General features: G+C 39.8%; 1 protein-coding gene and 1 pseudogene across 3 annotated transcripts in view; one reads left to right on the top strand and one right to left on the bottom strand.

Moving 5' to 3' along the window:
* EIF2AK2 (eukaryotic translation initiation factor 2 alpha kinase 2) overlaps positions 1-19,983 on the top strand; it is a 63,559-nt gene that overhangs the window by 14,732 nt on the left and 28,844 nt on the right. For 2 of the 3 annotated variants that reach the window (XM_030921646.1, XM_010373136.2), the window contains exons 2-10: positions 2,382-2,547; positions 3,597-3,728; positions 4,074-4,194; positions 9,303-9,451; positions 11,233-11,356; positions 12,059-12,135; positions 12,277-12,370; positions 13,630-13,664; positions 15,415-15,477. In XM_030921646.1, coding sequence (XP_030777506.1) covers positions 3,610-3,728; positions 4,074-4,194; positions 9,303-9,451; positions 11,233-11,356; positions 12,059-12,135; positions 12,277-12,370; positions 13,630-13,664; positions 15,415-15,477 — 782 coding nt within the window. In that variant the 5' untranslated portion in view covers positions 2,382-2,547; positions 3,597-3,609. Of the gene's footprint in view, positions 1-2,378; positions 2,548-3,596; positions 3,729-4,073; positions 4,195-9,302; positions 9,452-11,232; positions 11,357-12,058; positions 12,136-12,276; positions 12,371-13,629; positions 13,665-15,414; positions 15,478-19,983 lie in introns of those variants that run through there. The other variant, XM_030921645.1, reaches the window with a different exon arrangement.
* LOC115894338 lies at positions 2,093-2,877 on the bottom strand (annotated as a pseudogene).

The raw sequence follows: 19,983 nt of genomic DNA, 5'->3' as shown, positions 1-19,983 counted from the left end.
ATTATTGCCATACTAGTGGGTGCGAAACGGTATTTAGTTGTGGTTTTGAATTCCATTTCTTTAATGACCCATGATGTTGAGTATCTTTTCATGTGCTTATTGGCCATTTACATATTTTCTTTGGAGAGATGTCTGTTCAAGTCCCTTTGCCTATTTTTTAATTGGGTGGTTTGTCTTTTTGTGTTGAGCTGTAAGAATTTTTATCTATCTGGCTACTAGACCCTCATCAGATATGATTTGCAAATACTCTATTCTATAGATTGTCATTTTATTTTCTTCATAGTGTCCTTTGATACAGAAAAGTTTTTAATTTTGATGAAGCCCAATTTATCTCTGTTTTCTTTTGTTGCTTGTGCTCTTGCTGTCATATCTAACATTTTATCACCAAATCCAAAGTCATGAAGATCTACCCCGTATTTTCTTCGAAGAGTTTTATAGTTTTGGCTTGTACATTTATATTTTATATCCTCTAAATTTTGTCGATAATTTAAATCATTGCTATAGACTTGGTCCAGTGAGACCTATCAACAGAGGTCTTAATTTACTCAGTGGTTAAATTGTCCTAAAATTGATTTCTGCAAAATTCAGAGGGGAGATTTTTGAGATGTCATAGGGAAATCTATGTCCATACAGTTAAATCCTTCATGATTTCATACACTTATTTTTTTTTAGTATTAAAACTTTTTTATTTGAAGAATCATTGGGGAGAAGAGAAATATATTTTAGCACTTAGATATGTAGAGCGTTTCCAAAATAGTTTAGCACTCAACTAGTCAGTTCTATGAAAATCAGTTTTCCCTGAAGCACGCATTGCTCTTAGCTACAAGCGGTCCTCATATTGCATGGTACTGTGGGACCAGAAAAATGGCCGTGCAAAGCAACCTTAATAATCAATGGGGAAAATGATGATTGTTCCATGACCTTTAAAATTCTGCTAAAATATTAAAAACTCTTAAGATCAGTTGTAAATGTAGAAAAAAATGCAAAAAAGTTTAAAAATATTTAGTGCAGTGTGAATTAAAGTGTTTTATTTCATTGTGAAAAGTAGTTTGAATAGAGATTGCCTTTTTTTCTGCCAAGTAACTTATGATACTGAGTAAGCATCTTTTCTATTCATAGTAAACTGTCATACTCCTTTTAAGTTTGGGTCAGCTTCCACCCTTTTATTGCTTGTGTTTCAGTGTTGTGAAGTATTTCTGTATTCACAATAAATATTCTTTAGTGTGAAGTTTTTTTGTTGTTGTTGTTTTTTTTTGTTTTTTTTACCATCACTTTCTCTGGGACATATTTATCTTTATTGCAATCACTTTTCTTATTTGTGTTGATAAGTTTGCCTTCACTAAGCTCCTACGAATGCACAGCAGCAAGAGCAACATTCCTGTAATCAGTGGCTTCTTCTACAAATCCATTTATGTTTGATTCAAATTTCACTTCCAGTGTTACCATTTTTCATTGCTTTGCTGGACTTTCATCTTTGTTGGCCAGTTCTTTCAATGGTTCACCTCTATAAAATGTCAAGTGGAGGACAAAGAGACAGCGTAACAACGTGCTCTGCTGTGAGTGAACTGAATAACAGATGCACAGGGACCAACCACTGGAAGAATTTGAAAGAAGTAATACAACCAGTCACTGATCATGAAGCGTATCTGTTATTTACATCGTGATTTGTAGACTGAAGAACTAGCAGAGAAGTTTGTACTTCACGTAATTACTCAGAGTTATACTGTGCTAACTACAATTTTAACCTAGGATTAAACAACACCAGTTTCCTTTCCTTCATGGTAAGGAAACTGGTGTTTAAACTAAATTTAGGTCACCGAAATTTGTGCACATGGGAACCATGCAAATCAAGGACTACCTACACCCTACTTGTTTATACTGGTCCAGACAGGCTTAACGCTGACTACTGAGAAATAACCTATCTGAATTTATATGAAATAGTGAATCTTAAAGCACCCAAGATGAAAAATTAGTGCACATTGAGGTGGTTTTAAAATCTTTGTCGTTTGACAGTCAAGCTTAAAATGTATCTTAGAGTAACAGAATTTTAGAATTAAAGACCTTTAAAGACCCCCTAGTTTGATACCACAGATTATCCAGCATGTTTATTATGAATTATTTCTCCTCCTTCAATTTCAGTTTGCTCATACAGCCACTTGCGGTCACAGCGGCATTCTGCTTCACACTTGGAGGCAGGACAGCGCAGGCAGGACAAGCGTAGAAACATCCTAAGCAGTCTTCATCGAGGCAGTCACAGGGGTCCATCCCACTAAAAATCAGGAGACCCTGGCTATCGTAGACCTTAGTGTTCACTGGTATCACTTGTCTGTCTGAACCAGCGGTTGCATTTTTTGTAAGCCTTCTTTTTTCTCTTTTACCAGTTTCTGGAGCAAATTCAGTTTGCCTTCCGGATTTATAAATTGTCATGACCTCAAAGCTTTAACAATTCTTCCATCTGACTAAGATTTCCTTCTCTGGTGGTCTTCAGAATTGACATCCACACTTCTGTGATTATCTGCGTGCATTTTGGACACAGCTTCCAACCAGGTACAAGCTGTCTTTTAAATTTTGCACTCAGAAAAGTGGCATCATCTAAGGCAATTACATGCAAATTTTGGGGGGCTAGTTTTTTGTGTATGTTAATGGGTCACAACACGACTTCTGTAAATTCTCAAATCTGTCAATATAAATTTTTATGTGATTAAAGCAAATTGTATTGTTCCTAGAAAGTGTCATTCCAGTTCTAAGTTGAAGTAAAAGCATGTTATTTGATGACAGTTCTTGCAAAGTCTTAAAACCTGTGTGACGAGTATAGTAGGTTTTATGGCACTCATTTGTAGTACGAAGCTGGACTCCAACTGAACATTGATCCATCATTCTTGATTCTGACATATTTTCCTTGTTTTATTTTGTCCAGAAATCTAGGTCACGGGCTGATCACCCTTACTTTGAGCTCTCCTCCACCCGGCTTCGGGCAGGATCCGCATCCACACAGGCTACACTTGCCTACCCGTTTCCCAGCCTGTCCCCGTGCTACCACTCCACTTTACTTATTACATATACTCTAAACTTTTTTCTTCTAAACATAAAACATTCTACACTCCTGCAGCCTTTTTACTTTTTTAAGCAGGTAGACAAACATGTAGTTGATACTAAGTGGAAGCACAGGGCAGAGTTAAAGAGAAGGACCCCCTTTCACTGACCGGCTGAGTTTTTTTTTTCTTTCCTTTATTTTTTAAAACAATTTTGAAATTGACACGGGGTTTTGCCATGTTGCCCAGGCTGGTGTTGAACTCCTGAGCTCAGGTGATCCGCCTGCCTTGGCCTCCCAAAATGCTGGGATTTTATAGGTGTGAGCCACCACCCCTGGCCAAGTTGAGTTTTCAAAGTAGAAAATTTGGAGAAATTAACTTTATTGTGCAGTGAGTGAGAAAGAAAGAACAGTTTTGAAAGAAAGTCTCTGCATTTATGTGGGACTGAGATGAGTCCTATAAAGGAGAGTCTCCCCAACCCCTCTGTCTCCTAAACTGCATTGGGAAACTCAGGTTAAATATGTTCTGTGAGCATCACTCATTCAAATGTCTCTTCCATTGTAGGATACTGGAAGAAATGGCTGGTGATCTTGCACCAGGTTTCTTCATGGAGCAACTTAATAAATACCGTCAGAAGCAGGGAATAAAACTTAGCTATCAAGAACTGCCTAATACAGGACCTCCACATGATAGGAGGTAAGTTGCTATAAACAATGATATGATCTTATAAATGTAAACTAGGGGAATGGCAACTCTGGCACAACTTTGAGGTCAACACTTTTGTTTTGTGAGAGTCCGCTTGGCATAAAGCGGTAACCACTTTGGAGCCACAGATGACTCCAGAGAGAAGAGAGGGTAGAAACCTTTCCATGCTTCAACAAGACATGCTGTTTTACTGTTTGGGGTGACTGCTTAAATTCTATATTGAATGTACGTTCAAACCCTCAAAGGTAGTCATAGGAGGTAGTGGTGACTAGAGCACTTGTTTTTAGATAGTGCATGAGTTGTATAGTATTTTATGAATATTGTTTTTGTAATCAGGTTTACTTTTCGAGTTATATCAGATAGAAGAGAATTTCCAGAAGCTGAAGGTAGATCAAAGAAGGAAGCAAAAAATGCTGCAGCCAAATTAGCTGTTGAGATACTTAATAAGGAAAGCAAGGTGAGTGATTGCCTTTTTTTCCTAGTAAATGGGAACTTGCAAATGCATTTTCTATTTCTCTCTGTGAGAAAATACTTCCATACATAGTAAAGCCATTCACACGCTACCTTACATTCAAGAGTTTGTTTCAGTCATTCCCCCCATCTTCATTTCTATGAAACCCTGAGTGAGAGCCGCACACCCAGGACACCGTGGGCAAAGCTGGAGAATAGTTATTCAGAGTGTCAGCAGCAGTTAAATACTCTAAAATTAAACAAATATGGAAAGGTAAGAAGTGTTCAGTGGGAAATGAGCTGACAGGTTCTGGGATGAGTCCCCTCCATCTAATTGAGGAAGTGCAGTAAAAGAGGAAAAAGAGATGAAAGTGATTATAGGGAGAATGATGTACAGCGGTCACTCACTGTCTGCGGGGAATTGGTACCAGGACTCCCTGTGGATGCCAAAATCCACTGATGCTCAAGTCTTTTATATAAAATGGCATAGTATTTGCATATAACCTATTTGCATCTTCCCATATACAGTTATGCATTGCTTAACAAGGAGAATACATTGTAAGAAATGCATCCTTAGGCAATTTTCTCATTGGGCAAACATCACAGAAGTACTTACACAATCCTAAAAGGAGTAACCACTACACACCTAGGCTATGTAGTATAGCCTATTGCTCCTAGACTACAAACCTGTACGGCATGTTATTGTACTGAAAACTGTAGCCAATCCTAACACAATTTAGTATTCATGAATCTACACATATCTAAATATAGAAAAAGTACAGTAAAAATACAGTATAAAAGACAAAAGGCCGGGCGCGGTGGCTCACACCTGTCATCCTAGCACTTTGGGAGGCTGAGGCGGGTGGATCACCTGAGGTCAGGAGTTGAAAACCAGCCTGGCCAACATGGTGAAACCCTATCTCTACTAAAAATACAAAAAATTAGCTGGGCGTGGTGGCAGGCACCTGTAATCCCAGCTACTTGGGAGGCTGAGGCAGGAGAATTGCTTGAACCCGGGAAACAGAGGTTGCAGCAAGCCTGAGGTCGTGCCATTGCACTCCAGCCTGGGGACCCTGTCTCAAAAAAAAAAAAAAAAAAAAAGACAAGCAAAAGTACACCCATATAGGGCACATACCATGCATAAATAGAGCTTGCAGGACTGGAAGTTTCTCAGAGTGAGTCAGTGAGTGGGTGGTGAGTGAATGTGAAGGCCTAGGGCATTATTGTGTACCACTATAGACTTTATAAACACTGTATACATAAGCTACATTCATTTTATTAAAAATTTTTTTCTTCAATAATAAATTAACCTACGGTAACTCTTTTACTTTATAAACTTCTTATTTTTAACATTTTGACTCTTTCCTAATAATACTTAGCTTAAAACACAACCGCAGCCAGGCGCAGTGGCTCATGCCTGTAATCCCAGCACTTCGGGAGGCCGAGGCAGGTGGATCACCTGAGGTCAGGAGTTTGAGACCAGTCTGGTCAACACGGTGAAACCCTGTCTCTACTAAAAATACAAAAATTAGCCGGGTGTGGTGGGGGTCGCCTGTAATCCCAGCTACTTGGGAGGCTGAAGCAGGAGAATTGCTTGAACTCAGGAGGCGGAGGTTGCAGTGAGCTGAGATCATGCCACCACATTCCAGCCTGGGCAACAGGGCAAGACTCCATCTCAAAAAACAAAACAAAACAAAAACAAAAACAAAAACACATAGTATGGCTGTACAAAAATATTTTGTTTCGTTACGTCTTTATTCCATAAACTTTTTTCTATTTTTAGAATTTTAAACTTCTTTTTTTTTAACTTTTAAACTTTGTTGTTAAAAAATTAAAACATGATTGGGCACAGTGTTTCATGCTTGGGATGTCGAGGAGCCATGATTATGCTACTGTACTCCAGCCTGGGTGACAGAATGAGACCCTGTCTCAAAAAAAAAAAATGCTGGGCACGGTGGTTCATGCCTGTAATCCCAGCACTTTGGTAGTCAAGGTAGGTGAATCACTTGAATTTGGGAGTTTGAGATTAGCCTAGGCAACATGGTGAAACCCTGTCTGTACTAAAAATACAAAACACTAGCCGGGCTTGGTGGCACATGCCTGTAGTTCCAGCTACTCAGGAAGCCGAGGCAGGAGGATCATGTCACGGCTGCAGTGAGCTGTGATCTTGTGACTACACTCCAGCCTGGGCAACAGAGCAAGACCCTGTCTCAAAAAAAAAGAAAGAAAAAAATTACAACACATACACACACACCAGCCTGCCTACACAGCATCAGGATCATCAGCATCACCGTCTTCCACCTCCACATTTTGTCCCTCTGGAAAGTGTTCAGGAGCAATAACATACATGGAGCTATTCTCTCCTATTGTAGCAATTCCTTCTTTTGGATTACCTACTGAAGGACCTGCCTGAGGCTGTTTTACAGTTTACATTTTTTTTTTAAGTAGAAAGAGTGCCTTCTAAAATAATGATTAAAAAATATAGTAAATATATAAACCAGTAACAGTTACTTATCATTATCCAGTATTATGTACTGTACATAATTGTATGTGCCAGACTTTTTTATAAGACTAGCACAGTAGATTTGTTTAGAGCAGTGTCACTGCAAACATGTGAGTAATGCATGGTGCTGTAACCCAGGAGTTTGAGATTGGCGTGGGCAATATGGCGAAACCCTGTCTGTACTAAAAATACAAAAAATTAGCCATTACAGTGGCTATGACTTCACTAGATGACAGTAATTTTTTAGCTCCATTATAATCTTACGGGACCACTGTCATATATGCAGTCCATTGTTGACCAAAATGTCATTATGCAGTACATGATTATCCTTTAGATCATCTCTAGATTACTTATAATATCTCTAATACAATGTAAATGCTATGTAAATAGTTTTTGTTGTTGTTGTTTTCTGAGACAGGGTCTTACTGTCACCCAGGCTGGAGTGCAGTGGCATGATCAAGGCTCACTGCAGCCTCAGTCTCCCCAGGCTCAGGTGATCCTCCCACCTCAGCGTCCCAACTGACTCGGACTACAGGCACGAGCCACCACACCTGGCCAATTTTTGTATTTTTTGTAGAGATGGAGTCTCACTATGTTGTCCAGGCTGGTCTTGAACTCCTGAGCTCAAGCGATCCACCCACCTCAGCCTCCCAAAGTGCTAGGATTGCAGGTATGAGCCACCACAGCCAGCTATAAGTAGTTGTTATGCTGTATTGTTTAGGGAATAATGACAAGGAAAAAAACTGAATATATTTAGTACAGATGCAACCAGCATTTTTTTTTCAAATATTTTTGATTGTGATTGGTGAATCCAGGGATTTGGAACCCGTGGATATAGAGAGCCAAGTGTTTACAGAGAGCAGATAATGGAGAACCAATATACATGTGACTGGTATCCCTGAAAATAAGAACAGAGTAAATAGTACAGAAGAAAATGATCTGAAGAGATTTCAGCAGAAAATGTTTATGAAATAAAGACTTGGCTACAGATTAAAACAACTTAATAGATATAGGAAAATTTAGAAACACCCAGACCAACATTGATTCTTTTCTTCTCTTTTATTTTTTATTTTTGAGACGGAGTCTCGCTCTGTTGCCTAGGCTGGAGTGCAGTGGCACAATCTCTGCTCACTGCAACCTCCGCCTCCCGTGTTCAAGCAATTCTCTGCCTCAGCCTCCCGAGTAGCTGAGATTACAGGCCTCCACCACCATGGCCAGCTAATTTTCTGGTATTTTTAGTACAGACAGGGTTTCACTATGTTGGTCACACTGGTCTTGAACTCCTGACCTCGTGATCCACCTGCCTCGGCCTCCCAAAGTGCTGGGATTACAGGCATGAGCCACCGCACCTGGCCCCAACATTGATTCTTATGAAAGTACTGTGCTCCAGAGATGAGGAAAGAATTCTATAAGCATCTAGAGAGAAGAAAACTATGTAAAATATAAATATTTTTAAAGTTTCATGCTGTGCACAGCAACATTATAAACCAGGAGATAGTGTAGCAATGCTTATAAAATGAGACATGAAGTCATTTACATTTTAGACAACAGAGGACCATTCTCAGATTTGGAAAATTTTGGGAAAATTTAGGTTTCAAGATTCTTTCTTGAAAAATCTACTTAAAGATATCCTTCTAACCAAATTTTTTTTTTAAATCAAGCAAAATTACAAATTATAATTATTAATGAGGTAGAAAATTGAGTCAAGAAGTTAGAAAAAAAATAGAACGTCTTACCCCCAAAAAGCAGAAGAAAGAAAATAACAATGGTTGAAATTACTATAAAAGAAATAAAAAAGAAAAAAAATAAAGATCAATAAAACCAAAAGCTAGTTTTTTGACAAGATTAATAAAATAGCAAAACTCAGCTGGGTGTGGTGGCTCACACCTCTAATCCTAGCATTTTGGAAGTCTGAGGCAGGCAGATAACTTGAGCTTAGGAGTTCGAGACCAGACTGGGCAACATGGCCAAACCCTGTCTCTACAAAAAGTACAAAAAAAGTACCCGGGTGTGGTGGTGTATACTTGTAGTTCCAGGTACTTGTGAGACTGAGACAGGAAGATCGCTTGAAACCAGGAGGTCAAGGCTGCAGTGAGCTGAGGTTGCACCACTGCACTCTAGCCTAGGTAACAAAGTGACACCCTGACTCAAAAAAATTAAAAAAATAAAATAGCAAAACTTTGGACAAGATTTTTTGTTGGACTAAGAAAAAAAGGTAGAGATAGCAATAGTAGAAATCACACTATTATATTCATCTTTTTCATTAAGTTGTGATCCAGTATCTCTTTCCTCATTTTTTGAGATTAGAAAGAACATAACAAGCTAGAACGTGTTATAGTACTTTCCAAAGACAAACAAGAAAAAGCAACTTCTTTCCTATTGTTAAAATCTATCTTTGTAGATTTTTTCTGGTAGAGGTACATAGATAGTCACACTTTTACTCAAGGTAATATAATAGGAAAATATATAACATCCAAGCTGTCTTTCACATTGCTCATTTAGTAATTTTATTAGAAGAATGATTTTTAAAAGGTTAAATCTTTGTTGTCATTTTAAAAGGTTAAATCTTTGTTGTCATTTATCTTAAACAAGAATTTTTTTTTTCTTTGTAGGCAGTTAGTCCTTTTTCATTGACAACAACCAGTTCTCCGGAAGGATTATCCATTGGGAATTACATAGGCGTTGTCAATAGAATTGCCCAGAAGAAAAGACTAACTGTAAATTATGAACCATGTATATCGGGGGTACATGGGCCAGAAGGGTAAGACATAATTTGGCTTTTCTTTCTGTTTCATTGTATCTAAGCAATAAAGTTGGTTTATTTTCATGTCTAATTTTCCAGAAATATGTGTCCTTTTAAACATTCTATATGGAAGGTTTTATATGATTGATAGTAATTTGATTTATAATTTGTAATTAAAATGCTTAATTGCTGAAGCCATGGAGCCCACTTACCGTAATTGATCAAATTAGGGTAATCCTTTATTTCAGAGGTGTAGCTGGATGGTTTAGTCTGTGGAACAAGAGGGTACAGGGTGCCACTGCTCAAAGAATGCAGAGATCTTTTCGTCATTGAGGACATGATGGTGGTAACTGTCTGAAAACCTCTCTGCCACATGTATAGAATGACTCTTCACCCTTGTCAGATCAGGGAGCTCTTTGTTCAGGTATTTGTCCTTCAAATTTGATTAAATGAACCATGTATCAGAAGGAATGAGTTTTAGCCATAGACTGAGAGGAGACCAGGATTTGAGGGATCTGATGAGACAGATAAGCTAGAGTTTCAAAGTTACTAAGAACGTCACCACTGAGATAAGATGTGTGGAAATGAGTATAAAGAATGGATTGGAACTGAAAAAAGCAGAAATCAAAGGAGTATGAGGTGATTGTTTTTCAACTACAACCAACCAGTTAATGAGAAAGAAGAAAAAAAAATATCTACATGGCAAATAGTTCAAATCATCACTTTAGGATACTGTTCTATGAATTGACTCAGCTATTCACAGTCATGGCTTTTGGGCCAAAAACGGGAAGAAAAACATGTGATAGTATTCATTGGAATGAAATAGTCAAAAGTGACTCTGTTGAGTCAATCTTGATAATTAAGAGACTATTTTATTTTCTATAGCTCACTTTTTTGATTTCTTTGAATTATGCTCTCTAACGTTAGATACCTAAAAGAAAGAAGAAATCTATTTGCGGAGGGACAGTGTCTGAAAAAAAATAGGAGCTATAGAAATGATCCAGTCACTCAACCCAGCTATTTAATTCAGGGTCTAGCAGGGAAGACTCGCCCTGTTTGGATGTGTTTCTATCAATGGCCTCCAATAGAAACACAAAGGAAAAGGAGTTCAAATACTGGAATCATTTTGCAGTAATATGCAGTAACTCTGTGATATAAATTGCCATGTCCATTGTTTTATCCCTTAAAAATAGTTCTTATATAATTGTCCAAGTATCCTGGCCTAACCACAAATGTCCTTACATCTAATGGGAGAGTGTGGACTTTAGTATGGGGAATCCACACTGCGGGGATTTTCTCAAATTTTTGTGCACATAAGCAGATGGCAGACAATGTTGAAGTTAGAGCAGAATCCATGCTTTGCTCTTCCCCTACACTGTAACTTCATAGCTTCTCCTGTCAAACCCACTTTCTCTGCTGGCTTTTTCCTTCCCATTTGAGCACTGCTGAAAAAATTCACTGGACCTCTTTCTTTTCTACCTCCATATCCTTTGACCTTTGGGGAATTAAAAAAAAAAAAATCACCATTTAGTGCCTTTGTGCCAGATCTTTCAGCAAAGCAACCAAAAATTAGAAATTGCCTGGAAAATGCAAGCTCAGATGTCAACTGATCCTGGTTATTCAGAGAAATTGGTCAGGCAGGTTACTGAGGTTTTAAATTATGCAAGATATGAACTATAAATCTATCTAATAAATTGGTGTTATCTTAAGATCTCTGTTAATGTTATTTTTTTTTAATCGTAAGTTGGATTTACTATATTTTTCATGTTTGGATAAGTACCCTCTATGATTTCTCCTAGATTTCATTATAAATGCAAAATGGGACAGAAAGAATATAGTATTGGTACAGGTTCTACTAAACAGGAAGCAAAACAATTGGCCGCTAAATTTGCATTTCTTGAGATATCAAAAGAAACCTCAGTGGTACGTATTGCCTTTGGATTAAATTTTTATGTTTTAAAATTCCCTCTGAAATTGACTTCAGGTTAGACTGTGGTTACATTATGCCAAGACAGCCAGTGATTTAGCAAAATGATTCCTCCATTCTGTGTTGCACCAATGAGCCATGTGCCATGGGGCCATGGCTGGGTGTGGTGGCTCACACCTGTAATCCCAGCACTGTGGGAGGCCAAGGCAGGTAGATCTCCTGAGCTCAGGAGTTTCAGACCAGCTTGGCTTGGGCGACATGGCAAAACCATGAATCTACAAAAAAAAAAAAAAAAAAAAAAAAAAAAAAAAAAAAAAAAATTAGATACGTGTGTGGCATGTACCTGTAGTTCTAGCTACTTGGGAGGCTGAGGTGGGAGGATTGCCTGAGCCTGGGAGGTGGAGGTTGCAGTGAGCTAAGATCATGCCACTGCACTTCAACCTGGACAGCAGAGCCAGATCCTGTCTCAAAAGAAACAAACAAAAAAATTATCTGTCCTGTGATCCAGAAAAATGAAATAAAAAATAAAATAAAATCCAGACCAAACATCCATAAAAAAAGTTATTAATTTTGTAATTGTTTGTGGTTGTGGATTTGGTAAATGTGTTGAAATAAATGTGACAGTACACAGAAACTGAGCCTCTGTGGAGAAATAATTAGTTGCATTTAAGCCTACTAAGGGACTCTCTTTCTTTCAGAAACCTGACTCCATGTCCTCTGGTTCTGTTGCTGCTACGTGTGGCTCCCAAAGCAACCCTTTAGTGAACAACTCACTGTAAGTGTAGACAAACAATTGAGATATTTAACATATTCATATTTCTGTCTGAAAGATAAATTTTTATGTTTAAGGAGAATTTAGAGAAAGAAGTGATAAAAACAGAATTAATAAACTAATAGTTACACCCTTTTCTTCTAGTGCTTCTGAATCATCATCTGAAAGTGACGTCGCAGCAGATACATCAGAGATAAATTCTAACAGTGGCAGTTTAAACAATTCTTCATTGTTTACGGTATCATATTAGTCTCGAAGCTTCCTACTTAATCTTATTTTTCTGTGCGTTTCCTCATTTAAAAATAACTTCCAGTATTCCACCATAATTTTTATATTTTTTCTTATGCACTCTTACTAAATGATAATATTCAGCAGCCTTTTTTTTTTTTTTTTTGAGGTTGAGTCTCCCTCTGTCACCCAGGCTGGAGTGCAGTGGCGAGATCTTGGCCCATTGCCACCTCCGCCCTCCAGTTCAAGCGATTCTCCTGCCTCAGCCTCCTGAGTAGCTGGGATTACATGCGCATGCACCACACCCAGCTAATTTTTGTATTTTTAGTAGAAACGGGGTTTCAACATGTTGGTCAGGCTGGTCTCGAGCTCCTGACCTCGTGTTCTGCCCGCCTCAGCCTCCCCAAGGCTGGGATTACAGGCATGAGCCACCGCGCCCGGCTCAGCAGCCCTTTGATTCTTTTTAAAATTAAGTTCCATTCCTCACCCTTCTACACGTCACTTCTGTCTTTCCTCACTCACCCCTATATTTTAATATATTCCTATGATTTTGCTTTTCTCTCCTACCAATGGGATAATATTTAAAGATTCTCTAATATAGTTTATTTGTGTTTTAAAAAATTAGAATTTAACATTAAAAGTAAACTTGAAATCAGATAATTTTTTAGCCTGGTGCAGTGGCACATGCCTGTAGTCTGCAGCACTTGGGAGGCCAAGGTGGGAGGATCTCTTTAGCCCAGGACTTTGAGATCAGCCTAGGCAACATAGTGAGACCCTATCTCAAAAACAAACAAACAAAAACAAACAAACAAAAACAGATAACTTTTTGGTGCACATAAGCAGGCAATGTTGAACTTAAAGCAAAATCCATGCTTTTGACGATTAGTGTTACAAGAGTATTCTGTTATAAAGAACTACAAAATCAATAAGAAAACGGCAAGCAACTCAGTAGAAAAATGTACAAAGGATATAAACAGATAGTTCAGAGAAGGGATACCCAAATGGGCAACAAATATTAAAAGCTGCTTTACTAGGTATCAGGAAAATGTAAATCAAAACAATTAGATACTATTTTAAACTCATTAGATTGGCAAAAAGTTAAGTCTTACAATACTAAGTGTTTATACAGGGCTTGATGAGAATACAGACATTGATAGACTAAGAAATTGGTCAGCGACCCATCTGGAAATACAGGAGGAAAGATAACAAGAGAAAGGAAGATGATTGATTTAGTCATCTGAAACTATTTCTCATTTTCTTTTGTTATAGAATGGTCTCAGAAATAACCAAAGGAAGGCAAAAAGGTGAGTATCATTATGCATTGAACATATTTTGATCTGAAGTTTTATTTCAGACTTATGTATTGTTTTAAATACTTGTAGGGTATTGTACACCCTTATTTGAGCAGAGTTTCAGAAGCAGAAAGCTTGAAATCTATAAAATAATTTTAGATGTGTCGAGAGATATTTGAATAGATGCACATGCTACACTGTAGACATAAAGCCCTATGGGGGTATCACTCGAGTAATTAGGTTAAGAGCATTATTTTGTAAGAGGCTGGCAAGGAATTGGGCTGTTTTCACTGTAGAAGTATTTTCAAGAGAAGTGTATTATTTTGCAGACAAGTAAGATTAAAATAGCATAAAAACTTGGATTATAAAAAGGTCAGATGCTATGTCAATTAACTGAAGAGAAAGGCAACGATGTAAATATAGTCAGAAATGAGAGTAAGATGGCAGTAGGAGCCATTATGAGCCACCAGTATATTCTGAACAGTAGATAGATGTATTAAAGAAAGATGATTCTTGATGTAGATGCTTGGATGGAAAGAAGAGAGTTCTGTACATGAGGTGCCCTCAGCCACGATTACTGTGGCAGTCAGGAGAGATGAGGAGAATGTGTGAGAAAGACTGTAAAGGAAGAGTGGACATGACTTGAGGGGATGGGTTCCCATAGCTGAGTGAAAGCATGAAGAAGAGGTAAAGGAGAAAGGATTTGAAGATTGCTTCACTTTGAACAGGATGCAGTGAAGAACCATGGCACTAATGGTGTTAAGAAAGTTAAGGAGTTAAGGACTTGGAGAGAAGACAGCGGTTTGGATATGTTCAGTTTTAGGTGGTGTTTAAACTTCCATTTGCAAGTGGCTTATCATCAGTGAGGAATGACAGCTAGGATGAGGGTGTAAGGAGATATATTTCCTGAGGTTTTGAGTCTGGAGAAAGAAAAGCAGAGGTTAGTGACACATCAACAATGAGTGCTCGAAGGTGCAAAAAGGAACCAGAGGAGGGATGAAAAAGTATTAGAGGCCAGAGGAGAACTGTAAGTATATAGTTTTATAAAGAAAAAAGTTGACCGGGCGTGGTGGCTCAAGCCTGTAATCCCAGCACTTTGGGAGGCTGAGACGGGCGGATCACGAGGTCAGGAGATCGAGACCATCCTGGCTAACACGGTGAAACCCCGTCTCTACTGAAAAAATACAAAAAGCTAGCCGGGCGAGGTGGCTGGCGCCTGTAGTCCTAGCTACTCGGGAGGCTGAGGCAGGAGAATGGTGTAAACCCGGGAGGCGGAGCTTGCAGTGAGCTGAGATCCGGCCACTGCACTCCAGCCCGGGCGACGGAGCAAGATTCCGTCTCAAAAAAAAAAAAAAAAAAAGAAAAAAGTTGGCTGGGTGCTGTGCCTTGCACCTGTAATCCCCAGTACTTTGGGAGGCCAAGGTGGGAGGATGGCTTGGGTCCAGGAGTTCAAGACCAGACTGGGTAACATAGAGAGACCCTGTCTCTACAAAAAATAAAAAGAATTAGTCAGGTATGGTGGCACATGCCTGTAGTCACAGCGACTTGGGAGGCTGAGGTGAGAGGATCTCCTCAGAGCCCAGAATTTCAAAGCTGTAGTGAGCTATGATCAAACGACTGCACTCCAGACTGGGAGATGGGGTGAGACCTTGCCTCTTAAGAAAACAAAAAAAAAAGGAAGAAAAAGGTTAACATTAACACTAAACAAGTTATATTTTATTTCAATTTTATTTGAGTTTTACATTCAACTCTTAATTTTTAGATCTTTGGCACCTAGATTTGACCCTCCGGACATGAAAGAAACAAAGTATACTGCAGATACGAGGTAAGATTGTAAGTGCTGAAGAAAGAAGGGGTAATGCTGTAGGTAGATGTTTTTGGGTAGTAGTCTGTGAAATGGCCATGATCCTGTTGGTTGAAGATCTTTGAATAAGGTTAACTAGGCAGGGTCAGAACATGAGTCTTAGGCGTTTCATTAGGAGGGGGCCCAGGAATGGGACGACCCACGTTATGATTTTGTTCCCAAACCAACTATCTATTCGGTTGTTTTGATATTCCCTTAGCTTTTTAGCCCTTTATTTAAGTTTCTCATCAGCGTCTTTTACTAGCCCTGATTGGTTGAGATAAAAGCAACATTCCTCACCCAATGAGAGGCAGAGGTCCCCTTTTTCAGCCGTTATTAGATCTAGTCCCCATCTATTTTGGAAGGCTACTCCAGCCGAGGAGTCTAGTTTGTCTTGGACTCTTATAATGCTTCAGGCCATATCTTCTAAAGAACCCTGTAATTCTGTGGAAAGAGCTTTAAAGTATGTTAAGGAAGTGGCCAATCTGCCTGCTCTGAATCCAAGTCTGGAGGTTATATCCAAGGCAGCCATTAAAGGAATGACGTGGATGACCTTCCTCTTCCTAACATATTGGATGGATGGAACAGGCAAAGGTTGGCTGGGAGGAACTTTTCCAATGGAGGGAGAAAGATAAACTAGGGTACAGGTTCCAGTCCAGTTGGTGGGGAGACAAAGATATGTGTTGGTGCCACACACAAAAAATAAGCCTTTGTCATAAATACAGGTGGAAATATGGAAAGAAAACAAGTGAATTAAAGATGGGGTGTTTTTTTCTTTCCTGTGGTTCATTACTCCAAGTGGACAAGGAGGAGGTCAAGGAGACACCCACTATAGTAGCAATATAGGAAGAGTTATTTTTTTACACACTTAATGCGATTAGATGTTGCACCATTAATATTAAGCCATGGATAAAGGTGGGCTCTAGGGACAGCACAAATTAGGCCAGAGGCATTGGTTGAGGGAGGGGCTGTAGAACGAGTGGGTTGCAGAAATGCTCCATTCACTTCAGGTGATACTTGGTAGTCAACTTGGTTAGTGTGATGGTCAGCGGGGTGTTTAACAATGATAATGCAGTTGCATTGGTTAAGTGTTAAGGATCTTACAGGGAAATTTCCCTCAGAGGCTGAAAAGCAAAGTGAGGCTTCTTGTCAAAGGGGGGGTGTGTTTAATTAGGGGCCCTTCAATGGGAGGGTCTTGTGACTTAAGGCGTTGTAGGAGTTGTAATAGGTTTGAAATAATTTGTTGGCCTGATTGGCCCTGGAAGTGGGATAATCGCCGACCAGAGGGTCAGCTCTTTCAAAAAAGGAATTTATAGCTTAGGGTTATGTTTTCTGTTAAAAGGTCATGAAGGGGTGTAGGAAGGGATGTATAAGCTGAGGAAGACAGTGATAAACACATCTAGCATTCTGGAGCAAAGGAAGAGTTAGCTTGCAGCAAGAGGGATTGTGTAAGGTTTACAGAACGTTCTAGTTTGATAGCAGTGAGGAGTGATTCTATTGGTGAGGTTGATGTGATTAGGGAATTTAGATTGAAAGAAACAAGCAAAAGGAGGAAAAAGTTATTTGGGTAGGAGTAAAGTCCTGGAAAGTTCCTTGAAGCCATAAATCCCGTGGAATAGTAAGGAGCTGATCAGGATATATAATGAGAGTTTTGTAAGGCTACCACCTGAAGGTGTTGGGGTCCGCATGTTTCCTAAACAAAGGAATGAACACACAAGACAACACAGGACGAGACAAACATGGCGGCCGCCCCGAACGGCACGCTCTGCTTTATTTTATACAATCGGTTGTGGAATGTTGCCAAGTCACAAGTCACGTGTTGTTTTTCTGACCTTTTCCTGACTTTCTGGTTTCTCAAGATGTTTACACATTAACCAGTCCCCAGGGCCTGCTGTTTGCAGCTGGCTCCTTTGTCCTCCCTGTTTGCAGGGAAGGAATGCCCTGCTTCGTTTGCAAGAGCAGTACTTATCAGGAACGTCGCGTTTGCGAGCACGTAGTCCTCTACAGAAGGTCTGTAACAAGGTTAGTTAGGAAGCAATGAAAGTTTGAGAGAGAAAGAGATGTAGCTGCTTAGGTGAATTTCTGTTCCTTTTCCTCTGGGATTCGTGTAGGGCTGGGACCTTTTACCAGAACCCAGTTTCCTGACTGTAGGAAGGGATTAAAGGAGTTGGCGACAGGTTGTGGCAAGTATTTGTCAGCATATTCCCCAATGAAATGGCGGATGGTATGCAGAAGAGGGGAAATGAGAGGGGTTGTTAGAGGTGGGGCTTGACCCCCAGGTGGAACAAAAGGAGCATGAGTTCAAATACTCATGCTCAAAACTCCCATGCATGAGTTCAAAGGGGCTGAGCATTAAAGGCTTCCGTGGGAGTGCCCGAATTTTCAGAAGGGCCAAAGGTAAAAGTGTAACCCAGTCTTTATGTGTTTGGAGTGAATACCTGGTGAGGGTGCTTTTTAGAATGCCATTCATTTTTTCAACCTTTCCTGAAGATTGAGGTTGATAGGGGATGTGTAGCTTCCAGGTGATTCGTAGGGTTTGTGCAAGTGTTTGAGTAATTTGAGAAATGAATTCAGGACCATTTTCAGATTGAAAAGAAAGAGGCACCCTGAACCAGGGGATGATTTCTGTTATTAATTTGGAGGTGACAGTCGAAGCTTATGTCTTGGTTGTCAGAAAAGCCTCAACCCATCCCGAAAAGGTATCAACCAGAACCAAAAGAAATCGAACCTTTTTTACTGGGGGCATATGGGTAAAATCAATTTGCCAGTCTTGTCTTGGAAGGTTCCCCTGTCTTGATGGGTTGGAAAAGAAGGGAGTCTAGTGTTGAAGTGGGGTGAAGCTTTCTGGCAAATAGAGCATTGATGGAAAATGGCTTTCAACTGTTCCTTTATATCTGGGGTTATGTGTATGTGGAAACTTAAGAAATGTTGTAGAGGGGAATGGCTAGTGTGGAAGAGGTTGTGGATGTCCCATAACAGAGTTTTTTGTTTGTTTGTTTGTTTGTTTTTTTGAGACAGAGTCTTGCTCTGTCGCCCAGGCTGGAGTGCAATGGCATGATCTCAGCTCACTGAAACCTCTACCTCTGGAGTTCAAGTGATTCTCCTGCCTCAGCCTCCGGAGTAGCTGGGATTACAGGCACGCACTACCACGGCTGGCTAGTTTTGTATTTTTAGTAGAGACAGGGTTTCACCATGTTGGTCAGGCTGGTCACGAACTCCTGACCTCGTGATCCACCCACCTCGGCCTCCCAAAGTGTTGGGATTACAGGCATGAGACACTGTGCCTGGCCAAGAGTTGTTTTTTCAGGGTCAGGTAGGACTAATTTGTTTTGTATGAACCAGTATGGGAATTTGAATTGTCCCCCTGCTGTGATTAGTTGTTGTATTTGGTGTTCGGGATAAAAGGAGGGGATATGTTGTGTGAGGGGAAATAGATATTGGAGAATTGGATGATGGGTTGAGGTGTGTTTTGCCCAGTAGTCAGCCTCACAGTTCCCTAAAGAAATGTGGCTTTTATCTGATTGATGTCATTTGTAATGGATAACTGCAACCTTTTCTGGAAGTAGAGCAGCCTTTAATAGAGGATGGATTAGTTTTCCATTAATGATAGGAGTTCCCTTAGCTGTGAGATAGCCCCTCTTGCTCCAAATTTGGGCATTGGAATGGTTGATGTTATAGGCATATTTAGAATCGGTGGTATATATTAACTTGTGTGTTTTTTGCTAGGGTTAATGCTCTTATTAGGGCAACTAATTCTGCTTGTTGGGAGGATGTGCCCAAAGGCAAGGGGGCAGCCTCTATGACTCTTCTAGGTGGAAGAGAGCGGGTATCATCATGATATCTCTCAATGATGGGATATCCTGTTTGGAGGGGAGGGTTTTTTGATGCACTGCCATCTATAAATCAATCTGGGGCTCCCTTTATGTGAGTGGAAGTAAGGTGGCAAAACATGGTGTGAGAACTTTCAATTAGATCAGAGCATGAGTGTTGGTCAGGGTCCAAAATCAGTGTTGAAGATAAAAAAGTAGCAGGATTGAGGGGGTGAGCATCTATGAAGAGAGATGGAGGGCTGAGGAGGGTTGAATGTAGGGCTTGCATGCGAGAGGATGAGATGGAGGTGAGCGCCTTACGGCTGAGCATATCTTGTAGACTGTGAGAAGAAAATACCTGAAGAGGTTCGTAGAATGTGAGTTTGTGCCTCAGGGATAATTAAAGAGGCTGTGGCAAAAATTTTTAAGCAAATGTGCCAGGTTTTGTAAATGGGGTCTAGTTGTTTTGAAGAATATGCCACTGGTTGGAGGGAATCTCCCATGGATTGGGCTAATAGTCCAAGGGCTTGATTATGAGAACTGTATAAATATAGATGAAAAGTTCTTAGGAGGTTTGGAAGGCCTAAAGTGGGGGGTCTGTAATAAGGCACATTTTAGGTGACAGAAAGCATGATAAAGGTCTGGGGTGGGAGTGAGTGGTTGGTCAAGATTTCCTCTT

This window comes from Rhinopithecus roxellana, chromosome 17 (assembly GCF_007565055.1).
Source record: "Rhinopithecus roxellana isolate Shanxi Qingling chromosome 17, ASM756505v1, whole genome shotgun sequence".
NCBI lineage: Eukaryota > Metazoa > Chordata > Mammalia > Primates > Cercopithecidae > Rhinopithecus > Rhinopithecus roxellana.
Note: the sequence above shows the minus strand (reverse complement) of the source record. Positions and strands in the feature narration are given on the sequence as shown.